This window comes from Elephantulus edwardii, unplaced genomic scaffold, assembly GCF_000299155.1.
Source record: "Elephantulus edwardii isolate Elephantulus edwardi_28Jun2011 unplaced genomic scaffold, EleEdw1.0 scaffold00043, whole genome shotgun sequence".
Taxonomy (NCBI): Eukaryota; Metazoa; Chordata; class Mammalia; order Macroscelidea; family Macroscelididae; genus Elephantulus; species Elephantulus edwardii.
In genome coordinates, this window is record NW_006399793.1 from 6,474,756 (window position 1) to 6,495,022 (window position 20,267).

At 40.9% G+C, this 20,267-nt stretch overlaps 1 protein-coding gene across 1 annotated transcript in view; it reads left to right on the forward strand.

Moving 5' to 3' along the window:
• The window catches only part of GPR98 (G protein-coupled receptor 98), a 1,036,968-nt gene that overhangs the window by 330,486 nt on the left and 686,215 nt on the right, over window positions 1-20,267 (forward strand). The window contains exons 58-59 of the mRNA XM_006885387.1: window positions 8,892-9,009; window positions 9,849-9,972. Coding sequence (XP_006885449.1) covers window positions 8,892-9,009; window positions 9,849-9,972 — 242 coding nt within the window. The remainder of the gene's footprint in view (window positions 1-8,891; window positions 9,010-9,848; window positions 9,973-20,267) is intronic.

The window sequence follows — 20,267 nt, forward strand, 5'->3', positions numbered from 1 at the left end:
AGGATAGAGCAGGGTTTAGGGCTGTTGTGCATAGGGTCGCTATGAGTCGAAAACGACTCGACGGCACATAACAACAACAACAACAACAACAAATGTAAACATCACTAAGCATGCATACACATTAAAACACTAAAATTGTTTTAACTTTTTCTTCTCGCAAAGGTCCTCATTACAGTATAGAATCTATGCCATACAAAATACATACAAAGTTTCGTCTGAGCAGGCCACTGGACAGATTGAGAACTGTACAATTGTAGTACTACTTCTAATGATCCATGAAAGATGAAACATGGGTGTGGTGTGGTGCTGAAAAAATATTCTTGTGGAAAGGAAAATGTGTTTAATAGAAATAATCTTGAACTCTTAGATTTCTGCCTTTGCATTATGGCTAGTGATTCCAAAGTAACTCCCATTGGTGGCTTTGGGTAGGGGGGGATTGCCTGTCCAGGCTGAGGAGCTGACCCCTCACTGCACCCACGGAGGATCTGTGCAACCTGGACCTCTAACAATAGTTAAAAAATAGTATAAAATAAATAGTTTAAAAAAACAGTTTAAAGCATAGTTGCTTGATAGCTCACGCAGGGCAATCCTGCACTCAGAGCAGGGCCTCAGGAATAAGCCCCTTGCTCTGATCTTGGTATTGGACCTGCTGACGCCTAGCATGGTGTCTGGAACATGCTGGGAGCTACTGCCTCCGCTCACAGGGCAACATGATGGGGACCCTCCTGAATCTGGCCTGCAGTTGGGCTTTGCATAGGGTTTGCTCTGTGGACATATAGCTGCACATTGGCTTCCAAATGGATGCACGAGTATGGCCTCTTTGAGGAGACACCAGGGCTCCAGAAGGACCACACAAGCTGCTCTTCCTGTCCTCTTGCCAACAGAGAATATGATGTGCAGGGCAGGATATGCTACTTTTCCATTCTGGTAATTGATTTTTTTTTTAAAGGAGTCGTTTTAAAGCTCAATGAGAAGGGGAGAGATGGGGCAGGACCAGTTGGGTGCGCTGCAAGCTGGTCTCTTGCTTTAATCATCAGAAAAGAGGAGTTTTATCAGTTCTCTCATGCACCCAAAGTTCCTATTGACTGCCAAATTAAACAGTCTGAATGAAGAAGAATGGGACCAAGGGCAGCTGAGGAATTTCTAAAGGATGGCCTGGCATTCATCAGTAGTAAACTGGAGAGTGCATCCACATTCTGGTAGGAGTCCCTCTGGAACGGGTGTCTAGGACAAGTCTTTAAAATGTGACCTTGGGAACCAGGAAAGTTGAAGCAGCAAGTCTACATTCTCCATCTCAGCTTCGGGAAACATAGCCCCAGGTCACAGAGCATCTTTGGATAGCACAAAATACCACTTCTTTCCTCCTTCCCATTACTGGTGGTGATGTGAACGGCACATTCAACCCTTCAGGCTTGTCTTGACTAATATTTTTCTAAAAAGATTAAAAGATATAATCTGTGACACCAGTTCAGAATCCAGAATAGGTAGTCTCATAAACTCAGCCAACCAAGGCAGAGAAACTTGGGGTGCTCTGCTCAGCTTTCCTACAAAAGAGAACATGAGGTCCCAGGTAGGTGCCTGAACTGTGCAATTTTTCATAGCACCTGCTGCTGGCAAGCAATGAGGCTGGACTCTGCAGACAGAGGGAAGATGGCAGAAGCCATGACCAGGACACTGAGAAACCTCAGGTCCCAGGAAGTCATGCACATAGTCTAGCAAGTGGGCTGAGGGCTGCTGAGGCCCACAGTGCTCTCCTCACCTGGATCTGAGGCACTTTTTGTCAATTTGTGTTGAGATCCAAGGACTTGGGTTTGGAACTGATGCTAACCTAAGAGGCTAAGCATAGCAGCCCTGTGGGAAATACTATCTCTGCCTACTGAGGGGTCATCTGTCCATGTGAGTGGCTGGGATAAAGGATCCAGAACCAGAATGCCGTGTGACCCCCAAAACCATATACACAGAGCACTCAGCAAGAGATGCCCTTGTGGAAAGGTTTTGTTTCTGGTCTACTTGTATGGCTACAGGATTCTGCAGGCATTTAGGGAGTTGAAAACATTCCCCTAATATGGTTGATATTTAGAGCAGCTTTCTTGTTTAGGTCAAAAGCTGAACACTAACTCAATAGTTGCATCCAGGTTCATTCGAAGGCCTTTTCTGGAGGGGAATGCTCACTTTACTTAAGCAGCTGGCACTTTCCTCCTAGCTAGAACTGAAGGCTTGGACAAAATAATGAAATATAACTTCACAGCTATTTCTAGAGGTCTTATAGTTCCTCATTCCCTCTGAAAGTATGGGTTCCTCATTCCCTCTGAAAGTATGGCCACAAACTATAAAATCAAAGACCCTGAAATAGAGCTGGGCTGGGAAGGCCAGTCTGCCACATCTTAGAAGAAACGACAAGCTTTCCCAGGAGGCCTCTTTCATAACTATTTCCCAGCAGAGTCCTGAGCAAGTCCAGCTTCCTGCATCTCCCCTCAAACATCCGAGATGGAGACAGGCTAGGAACAGCACTTTTGGTCTTAGCCTGTGATGCTCAGATTTTGCTATCATCCATGTAAATTTAAGCATGTGGATTCCATGTCGATTCGAAATACATGCCTTCAAGGTTGCAGCATAGCTTCTTTCCAGTAGGCTACAAGTGCTCCCTGAATACACTAAGCTTATTAACCACCAGCACCATATATACTTATACCTAAACTTGTTAACCACTAGCACCATATGTTGTTGTTGTTGTTGATTGCCTTCGAGTTGGGCTTGACTCATAGCAGGCAACTCAATGAACAAAAGACCTAATGCCTTTCCATAACTGTTGTAATTTAATAGAGTTTCCAGAGGCATGTGGTTTAGGAAGTGGATGCCACTCCTGCTTCCAATTTGTTTTACAAGTGGGAGCTCCACCAAACACTGCTCCCATTGGGAAGCCATTCTGGTATTTGATACCCCAATGGTACAAGGTTCAGCATCAGAGCAACCCAGGTTACTTCATACTGCACATTAACAAAGACTGATGTACAAAGTGGAAGAGTGTTCCTCCAGATATAACAGCACTAGTTTCACTTAGCAGTGGTTAAGTGTCATCAAGTTGAATTTGGCTGAGAGTAAGTTTTGCACAAAAAAAAACGTAAACTCTGTTCTATGACTAACATCATTTCTGTACAGAACTCTGTTCTATAACTACCATAATTTCTGTACACTTATAGACTTTAGAGAGTTTGTAGAGTTTAGAGCGTTTGTAGAGTTTCTAGAGGCATCTAGTTTAGGAAGTGGATGCCACTCCTGCTTCCCAATCTGGAAGCTCATCCAAACATTGTCCATAATGGGTAATCATTATGATATTTGACAAGACTATGGAACAGTGTGCAGCATTACAGCAACACCAAAGTTGTTTAGTTCAGCAAATAGACAAAAGATTGCTGTGTCCTTCAAGGTATATTCATTCAAAAATTAATAAATTTGGCCCGAGGGCCAGAGGCATGCCTTTGAACAGACATCCGTCCTAGGGAAAGGCTCAAGGACACCTGCTCTTGGGGGGAAAAGAGCAATAATACACATCCCACCCAACCCCAAAAAAACACGATCCCAAAAACTTTCCTTGTCCTTCAAGACTGCCATCCCAAAGCAGCAAAAAGGCAAGCTCCCATGGTAGAGTCTTCCAGGCCACCATATATAATATAATTATAACCAAGCTTGTTAACCACTAGTACCATATATAATATAATTATACCTAAACTTGTTAACCACTAGCACAATATGTGATAGAATTATAACCAAGCTTGTTAACCACTAGCACCATATATAATCTAAGTATACCTGAGCTTGTTAACCACTAGCACCATATTATATATGATATATGGTGCTAGTGGTTAACAAGCTTATTCACTAATCAGAGATTAGAAATGCAATTAAATCCAGAGGAATTTCAGAAGAAATGGCTAGTGAGAGTGTGACAAAGATCAAACACTATCAATACAATCATATGGAAGCAAGGTCCTTCTGAAGATTATCCCAAAATGCCTAAAACAGCACATCAACAGAGAATTTCCAGATATGCAGGCTGGTTATAGAAAAGGTGTGGCATTAGGGATATTAAAACCAATGTTAGATGCATCTTGGTTGAAAGCAGAGAGTACCAGAGCAATATCTATCAGTGTTTCATTGACCATGCAAAGGCATTTAACTATGTCACAACAAACTGTGGCTAACTCTGAGAATAGGAATCTCTGAACACTTGATTATGCTTATGTGAAACCTACACTTGTACCAGAAGATGGTCATCAGAACAGAGCAAGGAAACACTGTGTGGTTCAAAATCAGGAAAGGTGTATATCAGGGATGCATTCTATCTCCATATCTTTTCAATCTAAATGAACAGATCATCTAAGAGACTGAGCTCTATGATAAGGAATGTGACATCAGGATTGGAGGAAGGCTCATCAACAACCTGCATTATTCAGATGACATAACCTTGCTCAATGAAACTGAGGAGGATCTGAAGCGTTTGCTGCATTTGGTCAAGGACTGCAGCCTTTAATATAGATTCAAGAAAACAAAGATTCTCACCACTGGATGAATTGGCAGCATCATGATAGATGGTGAAGAGATTAAGGTTGTTAACAGCTTCAGCTTGCTTGACTCCACAATCAACACTCTTGGTACCAGCAATCAAAGATCAAAAGATAAATTGCGCTGGGGAAATCTGCTGTCAGGGACCTCTGTATAGTAAGTACTAAAGATCAATGATGTCAGTCTGGAGGAATTGATGCCTTTGAGTTATGGTGGTGGAGAAGAGTATTGAATATACAGTATACTACTAGGAGAACAAATAGGTTCATTCTGGAGAGGGTTAAACCAGGCTGTTCCCATGAGGCAAGGATTCTGAAGCTTCATCTGACATACTTTGGGCATGTTGCAAGGAGGAACCAGTCCCTGGAGAGGGATGTCATTCTTGTAAGGGTGGAGGGACAGTGCAAGAGAGGAAGACCTTCAATGAGATGGATTGACTCGGTGACTGGGGTAATGGGGGTAGGTGTGTTAGAAGCCATAGGATTACTATGAGTCACAGGCAACTTGATGGCACAGTGACTGGGGTAAAGGGAATAGGTGTGTCAGAGACAGTGAAGATGGCTCAAGATAGAGCAAGGTTCAGAGCTGTTGTACACAGTGTTGAGACAGATTTTATATATAAAATTTCTGAGATTGTAAACCTTTATGTGAGGACACTACTATCTTTCTCAGAGTTTGTAAACCTTTATGTGAGGACACAACTATTTTTCTCAGAGTAGTTGATGAATTTAAACCACTTACCATTCAGTTAGCTCCTCAATATATAAAACATTGTACGTGCACAAAAACACTGTCGTGGTGCCAGAAGCGGATTGCCAAGTGTCTCTGGCCCTAACTGCAGCCTGAGTCTGGGGAACATTGCAGACACCAGCCAACTCTCCACGGAAGGCACACCACTCCCTTGACAGCCCTGAGGATGAAGAGTCTGAAGGCAGCACTACAAGTACCATGACTCCGGCTACTGCAACCTGGGAATGGAAGCACGCGAAGAAGAAGAAAACGATGCTGCAAAGCCTACCATGGCCACGGTGTTTCTAGAAGGAAGAAAGGACAAGGACGTCCACTTCAAGCTCCACACTTGGAGCTGGCCACACGGGAGGCAACCGCTACCGTGCTGGCACTGCAACTCCTGGCTCCTTCGCCGAGCTCCAGCATAAGAAAGGGGGCAACTAACACCCAGAGCTGGAGCAGCAGCAGGATTCGAACCCGGAGATGGCAGAGGAACCAGAGCACCAGTAGAGGGCGCCACACCTATACCGCGTGTCCTTCACCAGGGTTCAGCTGAAGGAGGGTGTGTGTGTGTGTGTGTGTGTGTGTGTGTGTGTGTGTGTGTGCGCGCGCGCGCATTCTAGAACAACCAGTACCTGGAAGTGTTCTCTAGAAATACGACTACAAAACGCCTCAATTTGATTGAAGCCAGAGTGCAGGTTTGGTTTTAGAACAGAAAGGCCAAGTGGAGGAGACATCAGTACTCATGTTTCCAAACCCATCGCCATAGACCCTTCCATGGGAGTCTTCTCAGATATAGCCTATAATTCCCTCCCTGTCCTGGACCCTTCTTGGAGATATGTTCATGTAGCTCCACAGCCTGTAGGGCCATATGGGCCTCCTGCCCCCCCCCCCCCAGGCCACCTGGACTGCCTGTACCACCTTTGCCTCCTGGGCTACCCCTGCATCCTGGGCTACCTAAGTCAGCCATGCCTCAAGTGTCACCATTTGGCATGGCCCCTGTAGATAGGGCTTTGGAACCTCCCATCAACGACCGTTCCCCAGGTCCCAATTTCCAAGGAATGGTTTCTACAACAGTCTCCAAAGCGTTTTTCTGTCAGACACAAATGGTACAAAAGTACAGCATCGCAAGTAGTTAATTCATCTGTTAAAATGAATAATTTAATCCTGTAGAGCATATTTGTTTGTTTTCAATAATGATAGAGATGTTCAATGAAAAAAAAAAAACAAAAACACCAAACAAACAAAAACCCTATTGTATGTGCCACCAGGACTTTTTAATATGCCCTGGTGTATTCAGAGAGCACTTGTAGCCTACTGGCAAGAAGCTGTGCTGCAACCTTGAAGGCATCGTTTCTAATCCACCAGCTGCTCCGTGGGAGAAGGGTGGGCAGTCTCCTCCCGTGTGATTAACTGCCTCTGAAAACCTGCTGGATGGTTGGCTATGGGTTATTTTCAACTTGATAACACACAACAATAACAATAGGTGTATCCTCCCTAGCTTTTAGAGATACTAATTTATTTATAGTTTTTATTGTTGATAGCCTAGTGGGGTAAGGAGTTTCACTGCCAACGCAAATGCAGGCAATTAAAATCCACCAGCTGCTTGGCAGAAGAAAGGTGGACAATCTTCTCCTGTGCTATTTGTGGTGTTTTTGTCATGTGCAGTTTGGTTAGAACCAACCCGTTGCTGACCCTCCACCAGGTTTTCAGAGGCAGTAAATCACTCAGGAGGAGATTGCCTGTCTCTCTCCAATGGAGCCGTTGGTTGATTTGAACCATGTACCTTTCTGTTGGCAATGCAATTTACAGCTTCTAAAACCCCACCAGAAGGTCAGCTATCAGTCTTTTTTGACTGAAGGCCAGTGATTGATTGGTTGGCATGTGTATTTGAAGAAGATGGAGTTTGACATCTAGTTTTAAAGAAATTTTACTCAGCTGATCTATTGCTTACCTAATCAAGTTAGAACTTCATGTTCAGTCAGAACTGTCTTCCCTCAATCATTTTTAATTTTTTTTGTAAGAATGTAGGTACTCCTAATAAATATTTCAGGCGATAAATGTGAGTGGACAGCAAATAGAATTTCCCTTTATCCTCCTTGATTGCCCAATTCTACTTCCTTTATTGTATCCATCATTGACAGTTTCTTAAATATGCTGCCAAAATTTTCTCTATATATTCAAACAGATGTATTTTATTCTTACACAAATGGAATTTTATGCTGCAATCTGTTCTGTAACTTGCTCTTTTTTACTTCACAATTTGTCTTAAAAGGTTTTTTTAAAATACTATCCAAATATGCCTGCTTGAAAAATTAGTTATAGATTTTCCTTTACATGGTTTCCTCCCACTGTTTGACACTGTCAGTCTTCATTTCATAAGGACTCTGTTTCACTGTGTTCTTATAATTCTGACAAAGCCTATCACTCCTGCAATTTACATTTCTTGCTTAATATTAACTTCCCTGTAAGATCTCTCCTTAGAGTGTTTATAAACAAGCACAGAATTTTCCCATCACTTATGTTTGCATCCTTCTCATTTACTTTATGTTCATTTTAGTCTTAGTTCTTTTATGACACTTGAAGTAACCACTAGCAAGTACAAATAAGATATAGATATTTATACTGTCAAAGATTCTTACTGTAGCTTTAAATATTGTTGTTACTGTTGATTTTCTTTGAGTCAAGCACAATTCATAGCGATCCTATGAACAAAAGGCCTAAAGCCCCTCTACATCTATCAACAATTATGAAAGTTTATAGAGTTTTCAGACGATCCACTTCTAGGGAGTGGATCATTCACTCTTTTGAAAAGACCCCTGATGGCATAGTCTAGAATGTATTATGCTGCAGACAAACATCTGTGCATCTCTAGTGGTTCAAATCCAACAGTAGCACCTTGGGAGAAAGGTAGACCATCTCCTCTTGTTAAAATTTACAGCCTTAAATATTCAATGAAGGGTTGTTTGAGTTAGAACCAATTGGACAGCAGTGAATGTGAAAATTAGAAAAACTTAGTGATCTCTTGCACACTCATTTTTCTATTTGCAAAATGAGGATGATAATGCTTAATATTCGTAGTGTTTGTGAAGAAATGTCTGTGAGGAGACTAAAATGCTTTATAAAATGTCTCTTTCCTTGTTAATTTTATAATTTTCATAATTTTCTAGTTTGTTACTTAATACTGTAAAGATCAACTTATTTTCTGCATTGTGAAATTAAAAAAAAGGTTTTCATTTTCAAAACTTAGAAAACAATTTATATTTTTATTTTCCTGAAAATTCCTAAAGTGCCTTTTCCCCAGTCACTGGACTGTAGTTCTATAGAACAACAATAATTGCTTTGAAACTTAGAGAAATAAAAGATTCTGTGTTCAACTACATTTGGGAAAATCTTTGATTAATCTAAGTAGTCTGTGTATGTATAGAGTGAGGGGATTGGTGTTAGAATTTTTAATATATTTATGTAAATTATTAATCTCTAATAGGAGAAGCAAGCTTGCTGTGGTTTTTAAATTAATTTCCTCATGAAACCTTTCCACCACTGTTCTATCTTAGAGGGTTTATCTAGAAAATGTATTGTTTTCTGATTTAATGTAGACTGAGTCCCAGAAGACCATTGTCTTGCACACACTTCAAGATACTGTGTTGAAGAGAGACAAACGTTTCATTATTCAGCTTATTTCGGTTGATGACGCAGAAATATCTCCCGTGAAAGGTGAGAGAAATTGACCTTTTTAGAAAGTTGAAGAGTAGAACCACAGAAAAGCATAACCAAATAATCATTGTTGAAGAAATAAGGAATGTAGGTTATATAATTGCTACAATGTTTACAAATTTTTTAAATTTTTTTATTTTATTATTTTTGTGTGAGTGTACTGTCAAATCAGATCTGACTGGTACAGGAGGAGACTGCCCCTCCTTCCCCGGCAGAGCATCTGGTGGATTTGAACCGTGTGCCTCTGGGATTGTAGTTGCAGCTCCTTGCCACTAGGCCACCAGAGCTCCCCTAATTTATTAAGATGAAACATTAAATGTAATTTTCTACCTATATTACTTATCAAGAATGTTCAAAATTATATGGCCCAGTTGATAAGAGACTAAAGATTTCATCCTGATGAACTGTACTATTTGCTTCTGTGTTCCAGTGCCTCAGTGTGCTTCTGTGTCCCTCAAAGTTTTTATCAATAAAATGATAATAATGTTGATACCTAACTTATATCATAATCAATAAAATCATGATAATGTTGATACCTAACCTATATCATTATTGGGGGCCTTGAAAGGAAAAAGTTGAACTGCCAACCCAAAGGCAGGTCATTTAAATTCACTATTTACTCCTTGGGAGAAGCAGCTTTTCAAAATCCATTGATTGGTTAGCTCTGAGGCAGTTCGGACACAATGGTAATGGGTGAATGAGAGTGATTATCAAGGGAGATATGATTATCATGGGGAATTAAGTAGGTTATAGATTTAAGATGTTTGGGACATAAGCTGGCATATGTAAGTGCATTCATATATTTGTTTCATAAGTGGTAAATATCATCTTCAACTTAGGAAGTGCTTCAATAATCATTCGAGGAGATAAGGAAGTGTCAGGAGAAGTTGGAATAGCTCCATCATCTAGACATGTCCTCATTGGGGAACCCTCAGCAAAATATAATGGTACTGCTATAATCAGGTAAGGATTTAAAAATAATTCTCTTCCTACCAGGAGTTCTTGTGATCTCGTAGTTATGGTTGTGCACTGCCAACCCAAAGGCAAGCCATTCAAATCCATTAGCTGCTCCCTGGAAGGAAAATTAGCCATCTCCTCAGGTACAATAGAGTTTTATTCATATAATCAGCATTTTATGCCTCAAATACAATATTTCAGTAGTCTTTAAGATTATAATTTTGTATGCTGATATTATCCTGTGAAAAGCAGCCTAAGCTTTTGATATACTTTGAAAACAAATATACTGAACTCACTTAAATTTGAGAATCTCTGATGGCATAGTCTATAGGAAGCTACATTCCTAACTCAAAGGCTGTGCATCTCTGATAGTTCAAATCCACCATTGGCTCTTTGGAAGAAAGATGGAAAGTCCTCTCCTGTGTGATTTATGGCCTTAGAAACGGAAAAGAAAGATTTCAGTGAATCAGTTTTGACATGACAACAATGAGAGCCTCCTTGAAGTTGAAATCCCTGGAAACTCAGAAGAAAGACATGGTGATTTGTTTCCAAAAAACTACCACTGAAAGCTTTATCATTTTGGACTCTATGGAGCACTCTGGCTGTACCTCCCCCAAGACCTATCTGTTTGTTTGTTTGTTTTTTTGGGAGACCATATTTGGTACTTTTCCCCAACACCACAGTTCCAAAGCATCGATTCTTCTTCTGTCATCCAGAAGCCTAGCAACTGATAGCCTTGCCTTGATGCTTGAGCTGAAAACTCTATTCTTCTGGGTCATTTGCTTGACCTATGTAGAGGAACCACCACTCTTCTGTCAGTTTTCCATACTGTGATGGCTTGCGTGTTGCTATGATGGTGGAAACTATGCTTTTGGTATTTAAAATAGCAGTTACCCATGGTTGGCAGGTCTCAGTGGAGCTTTCAAATCAAGATACTAAGAATTAGGACTGACCATCCACTTCTGAAATGATGAGTCATGACTCAAAGAGAAACAGTGGCAAATATGCACTAATAATTCAAATGTAGTGTGTATGATACATGAACCTAGGAAAATTGAAATTTGCCAGAAATGAAATGTTGTTATTAGGTGCTGTCAAGTAGAATATGAATCATAGTGACCCCATGACCAACAAATCTGAACCCAGTCCTATTTTGTGCCGTCACAACTACCTGACACACTAGAGCCCATTCTGGCTGTCACAGTGTCAGTACACCTGGCTGAGGGTCTTCCTCTCCTTCACTGAGCTTCCACCTTTACAAGCATCATGCTCCACTCCAAGGAATAGCCCCTCATAGCAACCTGCCCAAACTATGTGAGGTGAAACTTCATCATTCTTGCCTCCAAAGAACACTTTGGCTGCATCCTCTCCAAGATGTATTTGTTTACTACTTTGGCAGTCTATGGGATGTTCATTGCTCTTCTCACCACCACAGCTCAGAGGCATCACATTTTCTCCTGTCATCATTATTCAGCATCCAGCTCTCAGATGCATAGCAAGTGATAGGAAAGACCATGGTCTGAATCAGACATAACTTAGTTCTCAAACTGACTTCATTACTCCTCAATAATTTGGAGAAGTCCCTAATAGCAGATTTCCCCAGTGTAATACATCTCCTGATATCGTGACTGCTGTTAATAAGGTAATAAAGGTAATAAATTGTGGATCCAAGTAAGACGAAGTTGTTGACAGTTTCTTCATCTCTTCTTCATCTGTCTATTGGTCCAAAGGGGAGAATCTTTGTTTTCTTGGCATTGTGTTGCAATCCAAACAGAAGGCTGCATTCCTCGATTTTTTGCAATAAATGCTCCAAGTCCTCTTCACTTTCAGCAAACAAGGTTGTGTCATCTGCATAACACAGGTTACTGATGAGTCTTCCTTATGCCGCATTCCTCTTCATAGTCAGCTGTCTGGCCAACAGATTGGAAGAGGTCCATTATTTGTTCCCATTCCATAGAAAGGTGATCCAACTGAATGTGGACACTGCGGAACAATATTAATATCACATGCAAGCAAAACATTGTTGAAGATCATTCAAAAATGGCTAGAACAATACATATGTAGGGAACTGCCAGATGCTCAAGCAGGATTTAGAAGAGACCATGGCACCAGAGATATCATTGCTGATGTCAGATGGATCCTGGCTGAAGAAAAGATTAACAAAAGAATGTCTATTTGTGCTTTATTTACTATGCAAAGATATTGACTGTGTGGATCCTAACAAGTTGTAGCTGACGTTGAGAAGAATGCGAATCCTAGAGCACTTAACTGTGCTCTTATAAAACCTACAATTAGACTAGGAGGCTGCTGTGTGAGCAGAACAGGGGAACACTTGCATGGTTTAAGATTAAGAAGCGAGTGCATTAGGGTTGTATTCTTTCTCCGTACCTATTTAATCTGTATGCTGAGCAAATTATTCAAGAAGCTGAACTCTATAAAAAATAAAATAGGCATATATCCTATGCAGTGCTTTTCTAGTTATTAGGTGCTGTCGAGTTGAGTGTGATTCCTAGTGACTCTATGAGTAACATATCTGACTCTGCCCTATCCTATGCCATCCTCATAATTTCTGACATGCTTGAATCCATTGCTGCAGTCACTATAGGAATCTGTCTTGTTAAGAGTCTTCTGCTCTTTTAAACCTACTCTCTACCTTTCCAATTATAATGACTTTTTCCAAGGATTAGCCTCTTTATAACATGCTCAAAGTATGTGATATGAAGCTTTGTCATCTTTGCCTCAGAAGAGGATTCTGGGTGCATTTTCTCCAAAACATAGTTGTTTATTCTTTTGGCCATCTATGGGATATTAAATACCCTTCTCCAACACCACAGTTAAAAAGCACCAATTCTTCTTCTGTCATCCTTTTTGTCTAGTTTTTAGATGCATAGGACATGATTTAAAAGGCCACAGAAGAAAACAAGCACAGCTCAGTTTTAAAACGGACATCATTGCTCCTCAATTATTTGACTGATCTCTGACAGCAGACTTTCTGAGTGCAATATGTCTCCTGATCTCCTGCCTGCAAAAGTACAAAGGGTATTGGCTGTGGATCCAAGCAACATGAATTAGCTAGCTGAAGTAGGCTTGTCTTAACCATTTTTAGTCAGACATATCATCTATTATGCTGGCAAATTGAAGAGAAATGGTGTTACTTTCATTATAAAAAAGAACATTTCAAAATCTTTCCTGAGGGACAAAAATGTCAGTGATAGGATAAAAGTAGCATGCATAAAAGGATGATCTGTTAATACTACTATTACCCAATTATATACACCAACAACTACAGCTAAAGATGAAGAAATTTATAATTTCTACCAATTTCTACAATCTTTGATAGATGCTGCTGAAATAGATTACATGTGTAGTTGAGAAGGACTAACGATAGTTGGTAATTAGAATACAAAACTTGGGAAAAAGAAAGGCTGACAATTTGGAAATTTGATATTGGTGGCAAAAATGAAACTAGAGATCACATGATTTAATTTTATACAATCAATATTTTATTCATGGAAGCAAATAATTGAGAAATCTATACCTAGACCAAGAAGCTGTTGTTTGAATGGTACAAGGGAACACTGCATTGTTTTAAATCAGGAAGAGCATGTACCAGGGTTATATCCTTTCTCCATAACTATTCAATCTGTATATTGAGCAAATAATTCATAAAGCTGGATTCTATGAAGAGGAATGTGACATCAGGAGATGACACAGCTTTACTTGATGAAAATGAGGAGGATATGGAATACTTACTGCAGAAGATTCAGGACTACAGTCTTCAATATGGATTACATCTCAACATCAAGAAATCAAAGGTCCTCACCATATGACCAACTGTCATATCAACTATCAACATTATGATAGTTGGAGAAAGTATTGAAGCTGTCAATGATTTAATCTTGCCTGGGTCAACAATCAGCACCATTGGTTCTAGCAATCAGGAAATTAGAAGACACATTGCATAGGGCAAGTCCATTTTCAGGGACCTCTCTAAAAATGCAAAGAGCACCTTATTAAGGCCATGGTCTTTTCATTCACCAGCTATACATGAGAGAGCTATATAAATGAATAATAAAGACAGAAGAAGAATTGATGCCTTTGAGTTCTGATGCTGTAAAAAACTACTAAATGTCCCATGGATTGTCAAAAGAACCGATATGTCTTGGAAAAAGTACAGCCATAGTGCTCCTTAGAGGCAAGCATAGAGAAGTGCTTCATCCTTTGGACATATAGCTAGGGTGAGCAATTTCTTGAAAAGGGACATCAAGCTTTTAAAGGTGGAGGGTCAGCGAAGAGAGAAAGACTCCCAATGAGAAGGATTGATAAGGTGACTTCAGTGTCAGAGATGATACAGATAATACTGAATAGGTCAAGGTCCAGGTTGGCTATTCATCAGGTCACTATGAATTATACTTGACTTAACAACAATAAAAACAATGTACATGGAACTTACATTATGGGATACACAGAAATCTAATTTGGAGTGACAGTAGAACAACAGTTCATCCTCATGAGTTAAAGTAAGACTAGAAGTCATCGGTGAAACAGACAATCGATCAATCATAGGCAAGTTCAAATGGAAGCTGAAGAAAATGAAAACAAATTTTTAAAAGTCAAAATTTGAGTTTGTGGTTTTTTTGTACCAGAATATAAGAAACAACTCAATGACAGATTCGATGAATTAAAAAGTAATGACAAATTGTGGATGGTGTTAAGGACATCATACATGAAGAAAGCAAAAATCATTACAGAGATAGAAAAAAAAAATAAAAGACCAAATTGGGTGTCAGGATTCTGATCCTTGAATGTATAAAAGCTCAAGCAAAAGGAAAAGCCTATGAACAGATTTCAAAGGCATACTGTTAGAAGACAAAATATTATCCTGAAATATGGAAAGATCTACCATTAGTAAGTCAGAAGGGGAGCACATGCTCAGAGATTTATCAAGCTGAAGAAAAAATTTACTCATCAAAGTTTCAGTACTGAAGCATTTTATGGGTAAATTTTGGAATGACAGAGATATCATAAAAAAAAAAAGATGGAAAGAATAGATAGAGTCACTGTACCAAAAAGAATTGTTTAACAACAAACCACTGCAATGAGTAATATATGCTATGAGAGAATGTCGAAAAGATCATATTAATCAGGGAAGAAGCTCAGAGGGCACTGAAGGTATTGACCAAAAATAAACCTTCAAGAATGACAGAACACCTGCTGAGCTGTTTCAGCAAATAGATGCACCCCTGCAGATGCTTAGTCATTAAATGCCTAAAAATTTGGAAGTCATCCACCTTGAACAAATCTTTATTTTTGCCCATTAAAAAAATGGTTATCCAACAGAATGTGGAAATTATTGAACCTGAACCATCTTAGTAATATTTAGTCATGTAAGAGCTTGCTGACAATTATTGAAAAATGGTTAGAGCAGAAAATAAAAATGGACTCAAAAAGGCCATGGAATAAGATATATTGTTGATGCTGGATGGATCTCGGTTGAAAACAGAGAATATCAGAAAGAGGTTTACTTGTCTTTGATTGGTGATGCAAATTCATTCAAGTATGTAGATCATCATAAATTATGGATATCAGAGAAGAATGAGAATTCCAGAACATTTACTGTTACTCACCTGTATGTGAACTGAGAGGCAGTAATTTAAACAGAACAGGGTAATACTACATGGTTTAAAATCAGAAAATGTGTGCATCAGAATTGTATCCTTTCATAACACCTCTTTAGTAGATATAGTGAGCAAATTACTTGAGACACTTTATGAAGAAGAATGTAGAATCAGGCTTGGAGCAATACTCATAGACAGTTTGCTTTATTCAGATGACATAAACTCGATTGGAAAATAATGAAGAGGACTTGAAATACATACAGGAAAATATCAAAGACTGTTGCTTTTAACATTAGAAAATTAGAAAACATTTCAACTTCAACACTAGAAAACAAAAATCTTCACAACTAGATTAATAAGCAACACCTTGATAGATGGAGAAACTTTAAAGTTGTCAATTATTTAATTTTACTTGGATCTATAAGAAAAATCCATGAAAACAGCAGTCAGCAAATAAAAAAAGATATATTTGGCAAATCGGCTATCAAGGATCTCCTTGAAGTGCTAAAAAGTAAATTAAAATTTTAAAGACTAAGTGAATCTCACTCTAGTTGAAATATTTTAAGTTATTGCATATGCAGTTGCAAACAGACACTAGTGAGTGAAACATGGAAAGTGAGAAGTATAAATGTAGGAAAATCGGACATTGTTAAGAAAGAAATGAAACGCATAAAAACATACTAGGCATAGTTGAAATGAAATGGATTGGAATGGGACGTTTTGAATCAGATGACGATATGATCTATTATGCTGGAAATGAAAAGGAGTGGGATCATGTTCATAGTTTAAGACCATTTCTGGATACATCTTGAAAAACAATGCGGTGAGTGACACACATACAAGAACACTTGTTAATTCCACTGTCGTTCAGATAAATGCACCAACAGCTGGAACCAAAGAGGATAAAATGGAGGATTTCTACCAATTTTTGCAGTTGGAAATTAATTGAACCTGCAAACAAGATGTATTAATAATAATGAGGACTGAAATACAAATATTGGAAACAGGGAAGAAGGCTCAGTAGTTGGAAAACACGGACTTGGCGACAGAAATGAGGCTGGAGATAGAATGATAGAATTTTGTACAATTAATGATTTATTAATTGCAAACATCTTTTATGACATACAAGTTCACTTGATGAATCAGATTATTACAGATGTGAAAATAATTGTTGAAGAAGCTCAATATCAGTTGTGAAAACTAGGCCAGATTCTGATTGTAGAACAGACTATCAACTACTCATATGCAACTTCAAACTGAAGCTGGTAAGTATTTATATGTGTGTGTGTGTGTGTGTATATATATATATATATATATAACTACAAGAACCAAAGTTTTACCTTTAGTCTATCATACCTGAATTTAAAAGCCATCTCAGGAACAGATTTGAATCTTGGACACTAGTGAGCAAAAACCAAATGAGCTGTGAGAGGATATCAAGAATATCCATGAAGAATGCAAAAGGTCTTTACAAAGACATTGGAGGAAGAAAAGACCAAGATGGATGTAAGAAGAAAGTAGAACATGAGAAGCCAAGGCAAGGGAAGAAATGAAATTAAGAAGCTGAAGAGAAGATTTCAAAGAGTAGCTCAGAAAGACAAAGAAAGTAAAGCATTATAATGAAATGTACAAAGAGCTGGAGTCAGAAAATCAAAAGAGACAAGCTCACTCAGCCCTTCTTAAGCAGAAGGAACTGAAGAACAAATTTCAACTTCGAGTTGCAATATGTAAAGGTGCTACGGGCAGAATATTGGCTATCCCTGAAGCATCAGAAGAAGTTGAAAGGAGTATACAGAGTCAGTGTACCAAAAAGAATTGGATGACACAGAAGAATTTAATGAAAAAACATATTGCCAAGAGGCAATGGTGATAAAAGAGGAAGTTCAAGCTGTTCTGTAGTAATTAGCAAAGAACCAGTCCCCAAGAATAGATGGAATACCAACTCACATATTTAAACAAACAGGTGCAACCGTGGACATGCTCACCAGATTGTGCCTAGAAATTTGAAGAACAATTACCTGGCTGACTGACTAGAAGAGAGCTATATTTATTCCCATTCCAAAAAAAGGTGACCTAACGTTGTGGAAATTATTGAACAGTATCATTAATAGTAAATATTCAAGCACAATCCTGCTGAAGATTATCTAAAAATGACTGCCAGATGTGAAAGCTTGATTTAGAAGAGGCTGTGGAACTAGGGACATTATAGTCAATGTTAGGTGGATCTTAACTGAAAGCAGAGAATACCAGGGGAATGTCTATCTATATTTCATTGACTATGAAAAGGCCTTTGACTGTGTAGATCACAGCAAATTATGGCTAGCCTTGAGAAGAATGGGAATCCCAGAACACTTGATTGTGCTTATGCGAACCTATACTTGGACCAGGAAAAAGTCCTCAGAAGAGAGCAGGGAAACACTACATCGTTCAAAATCAGCAAGGGATACTTCCTGTCTTCATACATTTTTAATCTATTGTGGAACAGGTCATTTGGGAAACTGGACTTCATGAGGAGAAATGTGACATCAGGATTGGAGGAAGGCTTATCAACAACTTGTGTTATGCAGATGATACCAACTGGCTTCTTAAAACTAAGGAGGATCTAACTTGGAGCGCCGCCCTGGGCCACTGGCCGCTCCCTTTCGTCATGAGTGCTGGGAATGTGGTCCGCCTGGATCCACGCCGTGCAGAGCCGCGCTGGGTGCTGAATGTGAAGCGTGCTGTCCTGAGCCTCTTACAGGGCCAATTGGTTGACGATGACTCCAAGACTGGATGAGGTGGACATCCTGGGTCAGTGTACCACTGCCTACCAGCGCCGAGGTGCCTGGGTGCACAAGACCAAGGATCTGGGACACTGCTCCCTGTGGAGGTACGCTCTGCCCTGGGCACCCTGCACGCCCAGGCCGTGCCTGGAGTCACACAGCCCAGCCTGGCCTCCCACCTGAACTGCCTGCAGAGGTTCGAGGCCAGAGTGCCGATGGAGGCTTCCTGCACAGAACTGCACACCGCCGGGCCACTCTCCGGAAAGGCCAGCACGGTGCAGATGCGAACCTTCTCCTCCATTGTCCTGCTGCACGAGGGGCCCCAGAGTCCACTCAACACAGTGCTTCCTGACTCAGATGCAGACGACAGAGACCTGACCCCCAGCACCTTGCTGTGCGAATGGGAGGAGCCATCACCCCAGTCCTCAGTGGCCACCTGCGGCCTCAGTTAGGAAGCTGTGTCTGGTTCCTGCTACGAGCTTTGAGGCCACTGAACTGTTCCTGATGCTGGTGACTGGACTCCGGGACCTTATCCTGGAAGAGCTGGCGGAACTCTGGCTACGTTCTTCCTTTAAATGTCGGTACAACTGGCAGCCGCTGGTGGACGCCCTGCCCTGTTGTGGCACCGAACCCTGCGTGCGCTTGATGGGTCAGCTCATGGAGGCTCAGGAGGTGGAGAATGAGGAGATGGAGAGTTGGCTCCAGTCATTTGCTTTCCTGCCACAGCCCACAGATGCCATGGTCCTCGGCTTGCTGCCCCTGCTGCAGCCTCTGCAGGCTAGCCCCAGGGCCCTTCTTGGAGTCTCGGCGCTGGTGCACAACCTCTGCGTGTCTCTGGAGGGACCTTGTGGACAGTTACCTGGTGTCAGCACCTTTGTGAGGATCCTGCACGCAGTACTGGGTGAGCACTGCACTACCCAGGACCCTTCAGCCAATGACCAGCTCCGGTTCATATTGAAGGCGAATGGCAATGCTGGCCTGGCAGCCACAGCTCTACTCCCTGCGCTGAGCGCCTGTGCCACCCTGAGGAGCATTGTCCCTGACGTTCAGGTGGCCACCATCCAGGCCTTTCGGAGGGTCCCCGTGCTCTTCCGCCCGTACCGATCCACTGAGGAGGATGCTGAGATCCGCATCAATGCTTACCTGGCCCTGAGGAGGTGTCCTAGTGAGGAAGTGTTTGCTCAGGTGCGCCACACCCAGGCCCGTGAGTGCTCCACCCAGGTGGGTTCCTTTGTGTGGAGTCACCTCCTGCAGCTACTGGAGACAGATGACCCTCTGAAACAAGCCCTCAGAGATGCCCTCCCTGAGGACATCCTCACCCAAGAGTTTCATCCAGAGATCTGGAGACACTCATCCTATTCTGATGTCACCTATCACTCAGCTGGGGATCCGACTGGAAATGGCTAAGGAAATGTTTCGCAAGCTGTTTAGCTGGAAGTCACTCTGGGGACAGGATGAGGAAATCAAGACCCAGTCGGAGAACCTTGAACCAGAACCAGGACCTGCACCACAGCCAGCCAGCTCTGGGTGTCCAGGGGAAAGATCCAGAAAGATGAGAGAAGTACAGCAGAAGGTAGAGGGAAGACTTCATCCCCTCAGCACACGCATACAAACAACCTATCCTTGTCATTCTCAGGGCCCCCTGAATTGTTTGCATCCAGCTGATTTGTTACATGAAGTGGTAAACATTCTGCCTTTACACTCATGTGACCAGCACCTGGACTGCTATTAACATCCCAAAGGTCTCTCTTTCTCCCCCTCTATTCATACCTACTCCTACACAAAATTAACCAGTATTCTAACAGCATCAGTTTCCTTTTTATTCCCCACCCTTCCTGTCCATATGTTGTATAGCGTTTCCGAATCTCTTTTTTAAGCATCTTTAAGTAGGGAATGATTCCTAGCCTTTAAAGATGTTTAT